We start from the raw sequence: 12,489 nt of genomic DNA on the forward strand, positions 1-12,489 counted from the left end.
AAGATAGAGCATCTCAACTTGCTAACAAGACTGCAGAAAGATAGGTATGTATTCAACATTGTAGCAACATGCATAGAACTTGGAGGGAGGAGCACAGGCTGCAGAAAGGAAGAGTCTGAAGAAGGCACGAGGAAGTCAGTCTGTGTGCACGTGGCTAGAATACTAGCTGCCATCACAGCATCTCAGTAAATAGTTATCTTAATAAAAAGCTGGTTTAATGTTATAAGCATGGAGTCCTTCATGTTATTACCCAGCACAAGGTACATGAAACACCCATGATTTGTAACGTTCAAGTTAATATTATGCAGTTCAGCATATAGGTAGGAACACAAGGCTTAAATCACCTCAATTGCACCCCAGGCAATGGAAAAGTGAATATGTTGCTCTCCCCCAATGGCATCAGTGGGCCCTGGGGTGTAAGTCAGGCAGAACGTGGTCCATGGTGTCAGAGCACATATCACAGATCTGAAGAATGACATCCAGTGTGTTCATATATGGCCATTGTCCATCTGGTGAATATTCAAGTGTATTGAACAACCCTCTGCTGTCTTAGTGTGAAATTCATCCCAAAACAGAGCGCCAACCCACAATCTAAGACCTGCTTGTATCCTCAAAACAGGGCATTAACATTGCCTACCCTGCACAGGATGTAACTCATCCTTAAGGGATGAAAGCATTGGTCTCCCCCCGACACACACACAGTAATGAGAAGCAGTTTTTCCACACTCTACTCTATCCTATTTTACCTGGCTTGCTTCATCAGAGTATCTCAGCCCCTTTCGATAGCGAGTAAAGCAACAGGACTGTGGTAATTTATTAGGTCTCCTTAGAGACCTGAAATATTCCCAATATATTATCTTCTCTTTAGCTTTATTTTTAACAGTTAAAAAAAATGACTAAAATATTTCCCTCTGCAGCAGCCACCCTTTTCCTTGGCTGAACTATACCTTTGAAAACGGTAAGGAGAATTTACAAATTAAAAAAATAAGCAGCAGCTCTTTTAAGAAATACAATAACTGCTCTGACTTGCAGTGCCTGCCTCCAATGAGAGCTGCGGAGTTTGGTATTCAGGGGAAGTATTTTGCATTCAGTCAGGCTGGGTTCGGGAGAAGGCAGCTGGATGCTTACTCCTTCGCAAAGATACGAGAGGAGACGCACAGGGCAGGGAATGTGCTGGTAGCATAATATGCTAAATTGTGTTGTTTTCTACCTGACCCACATCATGATAGGAGGGAGGGCAGTGGAGTGGCAGCAGCTCTGTGGAGGTTCCTTTAGCCATTCTGTCTGCATAAGGCTGGTACGGGGAAAATGGCTCAGTTAGCCTTGGGGGAAGCAAATGCACCAATGCTCCTGATGGCTGATGCAGACATTAGCAGGGTCACGTACCTCCAGCATCTGCTTCCAGACGCTACCACCTGGTGCACAGTAGGGCAAGTCCTTGCAGGGGTGCTCCCAGGCTACCTGGGGCTGAGAAACACCATCAGTTGATGTTTAGCCATCCTGCCTTCCTACCCTGTAGCCCAGGGGTTCTCACACTTCATTGCACTGACAACAAAAATTATTACATGACCCCAGGAGGGCGGGACCAAAGCCTGAACCCGTCCGAACCCTGCTGTCCTGCGTAGGGAGGGGAACAAAACCGAAGCCCAAGACCCGCCACCCCAGGTGTGGGGCATGTAGCCTGAGCCCCATCATTCAGGGCTCAATCCCTTGGGCTTCAGCCCCGGACAGTGGGGCTCAGGCTTCAGCTTTAGCCCCAGACAGAGGGACTCAGGCTTTGTCCCCAGAAAGTCCAGTGCTAGCCCTGGCAACCCCATTAAAATGGGGTCCCAACCCACTTTGGATCCTGACCCAGTTTCAGAACCGCTACTCTAGCCCTTACTGTGCTGCCTGGCCCCTGCCTGGATGCACTGAGGGAGAAGAGGGCTCACTGTCTGCCCCCACACAGCACGCCCACCCAAGGGATGGCAGAATTTAGCCTCATGTGTAAAGAGAATATGTTGCTCTTCCTTGACGCATCTATAATCTCAGATACCCCCTTTAAGGTCAGGGGGCAGATGGTGCCCAACAAACTTGCACGTGTTAGGCGAAGGGGTAGCCTTTACCTAACACACACAACAAAAAATTGTACTGGAAGCCTCCTGGGGACACTAATGTGGTCAGTTGCTATGGGGGAGCTGCCTGTTGAAAGTGGGCCCCTTAGTGCAGATGTCATTACAAGCATGTACATTCCTAGTTACAGATACCTTATGCCATTTGCTAGACCCAGAACCACAGAACTGCAGCAGCAGCACAAAGAGCAGGAGTCAATCCCACTTGCTTCCCAGCTCAGGCCAGTCTTCTAGCCCGTATCCCTTTTCCCCAGTGAGGGTCACTTTGCCTGTTCCCTATAAAACAACAGGGCCCACAGCATAACAGGCAGAACTACAGCATATAACTACCATGAAGTTAAGTACTAACCACCCCATGATAATAAATGTGTGGCCACTTAGAGCTTCACGGTTGTCACCATAGGCACACCATGACAACTTAAATCTTTGTCATCCCAGCAAGGACAGAACTCAGATCTTATAGCTCTGAACTCACATGTCTCTACCACTTGAGTTAAGAACATCTCCATCACGCTACAGGGTTTATGACACTCAAATGAGCAATTCCAACGCCATCCCTGAGAGGGCAGCAGCACGGATACACATAATCCAGTTCGTTTCACTACAATAGAATACAAATCCATTCTAAATAATGTTCATTCAGAATCACCAGCCTATATAAGCCCAAAGGACACCAACATTTCAACTCAAACTGCTTTCACTGAGATTATGGGTTTATGAATCAGTTCAAGTTTTCAACCACCATCCCTTTATCTTAATCTCATCCCAACGACGTTCCCATCTCCTGTCAACTGTGTCCATTGCTCTGACAAATTATTCAGGTCCATCCCTGGTCTTGCCATCATCACATCTGTTCCATCCAAGCTTCCACAGTTATACTCTTTATACTTGAAAAAAGTTCCACTATGAGGTTTTTATGTCATTGTCTTTTTAATGAATTAACTAGATGCTTACACTTTTCTACAATGCAGTCATTTTGTGGGATAATGTGCTCATAAGAACCAAAAGCGAAATAAAAAGCTTTTATTTTTCTTCCAGAGCAAGTGGCAAGAACACCCAGGACATAATCAATTCCAATAAAAGAAAATGCAATTCAAAATAAATCATTACACTGTGGCCAAACTGAATGATTCACAACTGAAAGCCAATTACAAGAGAGACAATCAGATATTTGAGAAACTTCTCTCTCTGTTCCAACTGTCCTAAGAATCCTTCTGAGAGAGTACAATACAATATATGCTTCGACGCACCACTGCAGATGATTCTAAACTGGGGTTAGGATTAGATCATACAAGCTGGAAGAGTCAGCATTGGTCGGCACTTGGATGGGAAAACTCCAGAGAAAAATTCTGTCCACTGACGCAAGTTCTTTTGGTGGCTCTCTTTTCTTTATCTCAATAATGAACTAATGCCCCAACATGGTGTTAATGGGCACTGGGCTGCTGGAAACATGGTGTTGCTGAAAACTCATGGGCATTAAAGACTGCATGACACTTTTACTGAGGTACTGGTCAAATTCCAGTTTGGACAATTACCACTTTTACTTGGAATTCTACCAGCATTTTCTACCTAACCTAACTTCTGCCTGCTTTTTCCATGGGATATAAAATTCTCCTTTATTTCTGTCCTAACCTGTTATGTGGTTACGCTTCGCATTGTTAAACAGCTGCCATGTTACGACCCCAGAAGTAGCTGCTTTTCAGTGGGATAGGAAGTGATTCCTGTATAATCTGTCAATAAGCTGACCAGATAGCAAGACTGAAAAAATCAGGACATTCCCTTTTGGGGTTGTGGTGATGGTGGTGTTATTTTAGTTTAGGATGAGTGCCAAGCCATCAAAAACTGTCCATATTATTCCTGCTGGTGGCTCTTCTTTACAAATTCATTCAATCTGGGTAAGACAAACTTTCTCCCAGGCTTAGGCTTCTATTCATTTTCAACCTGAAACTGATTTTTAATAGCTGAGTTCTCACACTCAACCCACTTAAAAAATGGGGTTCATACAGGAATGGAAAGGCCGACTGATTCTGGTTGTGTCATTATAATCAATTTGTCAGTTAAATAAGGCAAGTCAAATACAGTTAAGGTCTATAAAATCATGACTTGTGCAGAGAAAGTAGGTAAGGAAGTGTTGTTTATTACTTCTCATAACACAAGAACTAAGGGTCACCAAATGAAATTAATAGGCAGCAGGTTTAAAACAAATAAAAGGAAGTATTTCTTCACACAATGCACAACCTGTGGAACTCCTTGCCAGAGGATGTCATGAAGGCCAAGACCACAACAGGGCTCAAAAAAGAACTAGACAAATTAATAGAGGATAGGTCTATCAATGGCTATTAGCCACGATGGGCAGGGATGGTGTCCCTATCCTGTGTTTGCCAAAAGCTGGGAATGAGCAACAGGGGATGGATCACTTGATGATTACCTGTTGTGTTCATTCCCTCTGGGGCACCTGGCATTGGCCACTGTCAGAAGACAGGATATTGGGCTAGATGGACCTTTGGTCTGACCCTGTAGGGCCATTCTTATGTTCTTTACATCACATGCATGTGTCTTCTAGTCCAGAAACTCTTCAGTCAAAATACTATGAAAATAGGCACCTCAGAAACATTAATAATTAATAATAAACAACACAGCTAGAAAAGCTAGATCGGGATGGGTGAATTGGCTCCGACACAAGACTCACCTCCCAATCTTTATGCAAAACTGACATTGAAACTTTGTCAAAGGTCTCAGAAGTTCATTTAATTTATTCCCCTCTTTTACCTTTTCATGCCACCTCTGCATTTACAGATCCCAGCTGTACTAGAAGTGGAAATCACAGCATGCCAGAGATCTCCACAGCATCCAGATATCAGGAATGAGAGAACAACAGGAAATGGACTGGAGTTGGAGTCATTGTCCAAATCATTCTTTGTACTAAAAGAGTATGAATCTGTACCACATCATTCTGTAAAACCTAAAGCAAAATCACCCTTATGGAAGAATCCAATAGTATTTAATAGGATGAACACAATAGCGCTCTATAGAAATTACTCTTAAAACCTATAGAATTTTTTTTCAAAAGAATGAGATACTTTCCACCATTTTTAAAATCCACCCTATGGAATCCATTTTCCATTGATTTCTATCCCTGCTATAGAATTCTATGGGATACTTCGAACATTCTATAGAAAGGTTATCATGCTCTTTTACATTCCACAGAGGTATTTTTCCCCTCTTTAATCACAAGAGACTGAAAGCCTATGATCATGGCATATCTGTCCTAACTGGAAACAAAAAGTACTAAAAATCATGTGAGAAATTCCAAGCCCAATTTCTAAACCAAAGCAGCATATGAACTAAACCTAGGAAACATCTGACATTTGCACTTCGCTCACACATTTGTAACAAAGAGCAAATTTTATTTAAAAGCAGCACGTATTAGCTACACTCCATGGTGCATCTGTTGCACACGGAGGATATCAACACTCTCAATTTAACATTTGCAGATTTACAAAACTCTGCATTGTAAAACTTCTTTAGATGACCAGAAAGATTTTACTATAAAAAACAAACACTAAAACCAAAAATCCACCGAATTTTCTGCAGCCTGACATGATTAATATATTTGTACTGCATACACGATAATGTTTTCCATTTGCCTTTGCACCATTTCATATAATTTTTCACTGTTGTTATATGCCTTTGCAGAAACAGGAGAGAAGAGCTGCTCATTAGTCCAGCATCTATGCACATTTTAGCTGTTAGAAAAGCGTTTACCTTTCTGACCTATAACTCTAAGGACATTTTAAAGATGGCTCCTTATTCTGAGCTAGTATGACTGCAGATGTACGTAAGCCAAGAGTCCCCCATGGTTCCAAAAGCCTTGATGTACTATTCCTCTATTCACTTTAATAATGGGTTCCTTTTCTTTTATTATATGCTAGTAACTATTTGAAGATCTCTCCACAGGGCCTTGGTTCCATCCTTTTCAAAGCCTTGCCCTGAAAACTTCCAAAGCTTCCATATTTCAGACACAGCATGAGAAAGCCCCACCTATAGCAACTTTCACTTGCAAGCTATGAATGATGCAGCAGAATTACATCATGGCTTATAAAGGATTGGATTGCTTAGAGGAATGGATCATTCAAGACACAGATAACGGGCTCCAAAGCCTTCCAATGCAAGGTCACTGGTTCAAAGGCAGCCCAGAAATAACCAAAAAGTCCTCACAATTGATATCTGTTTAGTGACGGAATCAAACATGTTTAGTGGTTTCAGTCTAACTCTCAGTGAACAAGATCCACAAAACCACCACCATGACTACCTCTAGTTGGCACAGCAGAGAAGCCAAGTATTTGAATGGGTTATGGAAACTGAGCTACTCTCTCATTCCTAGAGGTGGTCAAAATAGAGTCATATTTCAGAAGGGACAGTGTGGGGAAGCTTGCACCACTGTTGTACCTGCTCTGTGAATGAATAAAGGACTTCAGTTTCCTGGGTTATCAGCTGATACCTTTCATCAGCACTGTATTCACAATCCATATCTGAAAACAAAACTAAGGAGGAAATGGCTTAGCAGGATACTTTGAAAGGCACTATTTTGCCACTTCCACCTGGACATTGCTTGGAAATTATGGGACAGTCCTATCTGCAAGTGAAAATCTGTTTGTAAAGGTTTTATCTGGGGAATTTTATAAGGTGAGGCAGCATGGTCTAACAGATAGGGCATAGGACAGGGAGTCGGGAGTCCTGCGTTCTATTTCTGTCTCTGCTATTGAGCTCATGTGACACCTTGGACCAGCCACTCCACTTTTCTGTGCCTCTGTTTCCCCTCCAGCTCTTTCTCTGTCATGTCTATTTAGATGGTAAGTTCTTTGAGGCAGCGACTGCCTCTCACTATGTATTTATACAACACCCAGCACTACTATAATTCAAAGAATAATAACGACTTACCATCCATATCAAGGCGCTGCATGATAATTGCCAATTCCACCTCACTAGGCATGTATCCCAAAGAACGCATAGCCATGCCCAGCTCCTGCTTGGAAATAAAGCCATTCCCGTCTCTGTCCAGCACCCGAAAGGCTTCACGGATTTCTGCAATAATGAAGAAAAGAAGAAGGGTGAAATAGCATCATGGTGCATTAACCTCTCCATGCAAAGAATATACATCTCTCTTCATTATATCAATGAGATGTTTGTTAATGTTCCAGTAATAGTAACCAGGATATATAGAGATAAAAAAAATCCCCTGGGTTGAGTGTCGATAATATCCCACATTTTATAAACATATACAAACACACACATATATATATATATGGGATATTATTGACCCTCAAGTTTTCAGGCATAAGACAACCACTAGAAATCCAAAAGTAATTTGTCTCTAGGGAAATTATTGCACAAATATTTATTTGAGGTTTTTCTGAATCTCTCTGCAGTATCTGATACTGAGCTCTGGGTGGACTGTTCTGATCTAGTATGGCTATTCTTATGTTTCTAGAATTATCATCATCACACCAACCCTGGGATACAATAGACTATTTCATCAAATAGACTCAGAGTCCTTTTCAGAAAAAGTAATGAATTAAGCCTGTCAGCACATTTGTAAGGCAGATAAGTTTTGTCCGTCATACAAGCAGAGTAATAAAACCATGACCTTATCGCAGAGTAAAAGAGAACGTAGGCCAATTCCTCTGCTACATGCACATTCACGTAACCTAAGCATGACCCTTTAATGAGGTCACCCACATCAGCACATCAGGACAACATCTCCCCACTATTACACGAAGTCACACCAATCTAAATAGGAGATTTTTGCCTACAGCCATTAACACTTTTGGCCCAAAGAACTGCCTTTGGAAGTTGAATCTCTCTCACAGAAGAGTCTTATCTCCCAAATGAAGCCCTAAATGCTCATTTTCTTTCTTGTCTGATAAATCGTGATGTATATCTTTTAAACCACCTCCAGGCAATTTCCACCCCCCACTACTTTTCATGGCATTCCTCTAATTTATAACGGTTTTACAGCTAAACAGCCACAGATCAATAAAAATCTGTGAGAACCAGAGAAATCATCCATCATTCTTCCCAACCCTGGCTCAGTTTTTGTCCTCTGATGTTGTTTTTGTTTTAAATCTGACATTCACACCTCAAGCCTTTCATATTCACTTTAAACTCCATACTGCTCAGTCATTCCCTATCCTGGAGTGTCCATGTTCTGCCAATGCATTGCGGGCACTGATGGTTATCCAAGTTTGACATACTTCAGGGCTTTCTTAACATTGAAGTTTCACCATCAAATTCCCCAGGTGAAGTGGTCATGGCTGCTTAAAATGCAGGACATTCTGATTCACGTCAATTCTAGAGTCTCAGCAAGCTGGGAAGCCTTCCTATTTTAAGGGATTTGGGGTTTGGTATGGTTTGTTAAATAGGTTTGTCTTTTCAACAAGCATTTGGAAAAAAAACATAGGATGTTTTATTAAACACCTTTCAGGGAGATAATGAGCTGTTAACAGGTTCAGTAATCTCACGTCAGTCAGCTCTTTATGATCTCTGCTAGGATACGAACACATTCCTTATTTAACATGTCATCAGTTATGTTTATTTTACTTGTGCATTGTTTGCAAGGATGTTGACTGATCATTTTCAGTTTACCCAGCGCCATAATGTACTTTTCAGTAATAAAGCCTACAAGAAGGTAGAGAACACCAGGAAACTCTGTCCGGTAAACCATAGACTTTCTGATGAATGTTATCCTGAAGGAGGATAATTCAGGGAACCCCAGAGGAGCCCAGTGTCCACTCCCCTAATGAGAGGCATGGAGCAGAAGTCAATATTGCTAGTACCCATACTGTATTCACCCACATGGGTCCCAGAAGGAGCATTCCAAGATGGATGGCCACTCCTCACCAACATGCTACTTCCAACTGCACAAAGTAGGATTCTGAAGATTACTGGGAAAGTAGGAACGTGACATAGAGGTGAGTTCCCCTCATCTGCTTTCACTGCCCTAGCTCTATCCACTTTGCTCCCCTTTGCCCATGAGGATGTGCAATGAGCCACTTATCTGCACAAATATTTCTTTGTATTATAACTGTCTCCTGCAGAACTTATTCATCGTATTGCATGGCTGGTGCCTCTGTAGCCTTTGCTTTTGGAAATTAATAAAATGAATATATTTAAACAGATAAAAAGGTGGCTGTTTGGAAAATAGGGCTCTTTTCCCTGCAGAAAATTTCATTTTCATCAAAAAACTAAAAATCAAAATATTTGTAAAATACTCTTGCAGTGCCTCATGGGAGTTTTAGTTCAAGTGCCTCATATGCCCATTCTCCCAGAGACCGGGCTCCCTGGTCAGACTACATTTCCCATGATCCACCATGATTCTCCCAGGGGAGGAGACGTGGTATACCATGAGAGTTCTGTGGCCCCAGTGCATCATGGCAGATGAAAACCAGTTGGGGAGCCCAGTCCACAGAGTATGAGGAGGATCAAGGGCACCAAACAACAGCTCCTATGAGGTATCGTGACAGCATGTCTGATTCAAGATATTTTGGTTTCAGCTGAAAAATTAAGTTTTCATTTTCAGGTGTTTGGTTTTCAATTCAAAATTCAGTTTTCTGCCATAAAACAGTTTAATCAGAAAATTTTCAGCTAGCTCAAGGTGGTTTGGGCACTAGCCTAGGACTCAGGAGATAGATAGATATTCAATTCCCTCCTTCACCACAGAGTCCCTGAGTAACCTTGGGGAAGTGTCTTACTTTCTTGTGCCTCAGTTCCCCATCTGACTAATGGGAATACTAGTGCCCTATAGGGAATCCGTTACAATAATAATGGATCTTCAATCCAAGGAAGAGCTGATGATATCATAGCTCACAGTGGTAGGCTGCAGTGACTTAACTTTTTCTAATAATTCTTTTAAAGCCCAAAAACAGCTTCTAAATCATAATAAATCAAAGTTCACACATACACCACTGTTGCTTTGACAAAATCTATTGTGCCTTTATCATTTCACTATAAATAAGCTATCTTATACTACGAAGTAATTCCATATTTGCTTAGTTGGTTTTTAAATTGCCTTTTATATGTCACCCATATAAGGCCTGATCCAAAACCTACTGAAGTCAAAGGGAAGATTTCCATTAATGTCAGTGAGCACTGGATCAGACCCATAACAGCTATATTTTCAGTTCCTACAGGAATTAACTATGGCCTCTTTATTCATAAGTGAAAGATAGATGCTATCTTGTATCCACCTTCTCTCCTTGCATTGGAATCACAATAATGTAAAGCGATGACGAGTCTGTTCAAATCAAGCACAGCTGGAAGTTTCAGTACATAAAGCCTCTGGAGTAGCAATGAATCCCATTAGACACTGCCAGCTTGAGTGAGATCTATTTTCATATGCTGGGCTGAAAGCTGAAGTGCAGTAAATATTACAGTGGAATCCATTCATTTAAAAAAATGATCTTTGACAGCTTAAAAAAAAAAGCAAATCAGAACTAAAAATATAGTAGGAAACTAACAAAATGGTTTTTAAAGGAAAATATCAGGCATTAACGTCTGAAAACTTTACAAGCCACAAAGTGAGAGCACTTAAACATGAATAATCTACATTCATATATTGACTTCAGTGTAGGATTTCTTAATCCCAACATATGGCAGATTTCATTGGGAGTACTCACATGCTTAAGTGCTTTGCTGGATCAGGGCCTTGGTCAGAATCCCGACAAACTTCAATTCAAGCTGTTCCACAGCCTTCAGAAAAATGAACTTTTAACCAAGTCTGAAACATCAACTTCTGACCCCAAACCTACCTATTTTCACTCATGTCTATAAATAGCACTTCCCAATGTAAGCATATTTGGGGAGCTTTAAATAGGTTGTACTCAAAGCACAAAAAGCAGCTATACTTCAGTAAGTGCCTCCTTTGTATACTTATATGCAACTCCACCTCAAACATTTTTTTCTTTGTAGCACTCTTTGATTCTGCTCTCCAACAGACTCCCTGTTACTGTTTGACGCATCACCTAACTTAAAAGTCATTCGGCTCTGGTTCCTTTTCGGATACAGTCAAGCCAACTCTATTAGCTAACGGGTACAGAACCGCAGTTCTGGTTCCCCCTTCTTGTTATCAGCCATTAAATGTCATTACCAGAAGCTAAAAATACGTCAAGACTTCCCTTATATCACTTTTCCAAGTGATCATGGTGATTGCAATGACGATTGATGCTGCTGGATCACAAGTGGGACAGGAGGTGCCCATGAAGCAATCACTCAGCAAAGATACTGTCCACACGATGAAAAAATTGAGAACTCCTTTATTTAGACCAGTGGTTTTCAACCTTTTTTTCATGTGTGGACCACTAACAAATTTCAAATTGAAGTGCTGGACCCCTTTGGAAATCTTAGGCATAGTCTGCAGACTCCCCGAGATCTGCGGACCACCAGTTAAAAATGACTGATTTAGACTACAGGCCCTTTGGGGGCAGAGACTGTTTATTAGAGCACGGCAAATAATTTTCAACAAATAGATTTTTTTGTTGTTGAAAAATGCATCTTTCCATGCCCCAAAAACTCTTTGCAAATTTGGGCCCAATTCAATGAATAAATTTCCATACAGAAAAAAACAGGAACAAAATTTCAAAGAAGAGAAAAAAATTTGTTTCAACCATTTCAGAATGTTTTGTTTTGACTTTTTCATTTCAAAATGTTGTGTTTTGAAAATTTCACAATGTTGACGTTGACTTCAAACTTAGCCAGATTAAAAAGAAAACAAAAAGTGGTAAAACAGCCAAACGCTGATGAATCAAAACCAAAACACAAATTATTTTGAGTAAATCAAAATATTTTAATTGACACTAAAATTAAAAAAACCAAATTTTTCATTTAAATCAATCCAAAATGTTTCAGTTGATTCAAAACAAATGTATGTGTTTCAGCATAAAATTTCAATTTGATTCAATTTGAACCAGATTCTTTTTCAGAGTGTTTAGTTCGGTGCTCAAACTGAACATTCCATTATTTGCTCAGGTCTACTATTCTGGGTTTGCACAATGCCTACAACAACAGGGTAGCCCCAATTTTGGCTAGTTCCCAGGCACAACCATAATAAACATCGTCATAATAATAGTATAGAAGAATAAGGGCCAAACTGTGACCAGAGGGCAGCACAGATTGACACTGCTCCAGAAGGGTGAAGCCTCTTACCCACCCTTCTGGAGAAGCGACCAGTGGGGGCGCACTAGTTCCAAGCAATCCTGTGCAGGGGCTGGCCACACTGTAGCAAACGAGAGGTCTGTTCAAGTTCTGCTGGTTTCCACTAGGGATTTGAATATATTCTCGCTCCCATGTATATTACTTGGCATCAGTTTGTACGGCTGTCACC

The 12,489-nt window shown here is 41.1% G+C and overlaps 1 protein-coding gene across 2 annotated transcripts in view; it reads right to left on the reverse strand.

Moving 5' to 3' along the window:
• Window positions 1-12,489, reverse strand: part of CALN1 (calneuron 1) — a 183,580-nt gene that overhangs the window by 95,454 nt on the left and 75,637 nt on the right. For both annotated transcript variants that reach the window (XM_075073938.1, XM_032774398.2), the window contains exon 3: window positions 7,053-7,196. In XM_075073938.1, the coding sequence (XP_074930039.1) occupies window positions 7,053-7,196 (144 nt within the window). The remainder of the gene's footprint in view (window positions 1-7,052; window positions 7,197-12,489) is intronic.

The sequence above is a fragment of the Chelonoidis abingdonii genome, chromosome 20 (assembly GCF_003597395.2).
Source record: "Chelonoidis abingdonii isolate Lonesome George chromosome 20, CheloAbing_2.0, whole genome shotgun sequence".
NCBI classification, from domain to species: Eukaryota; Metazoa; Chordata; order Testudines; family Testudinidae; genus Chelonoidis; species Chelonoidis abingdonii.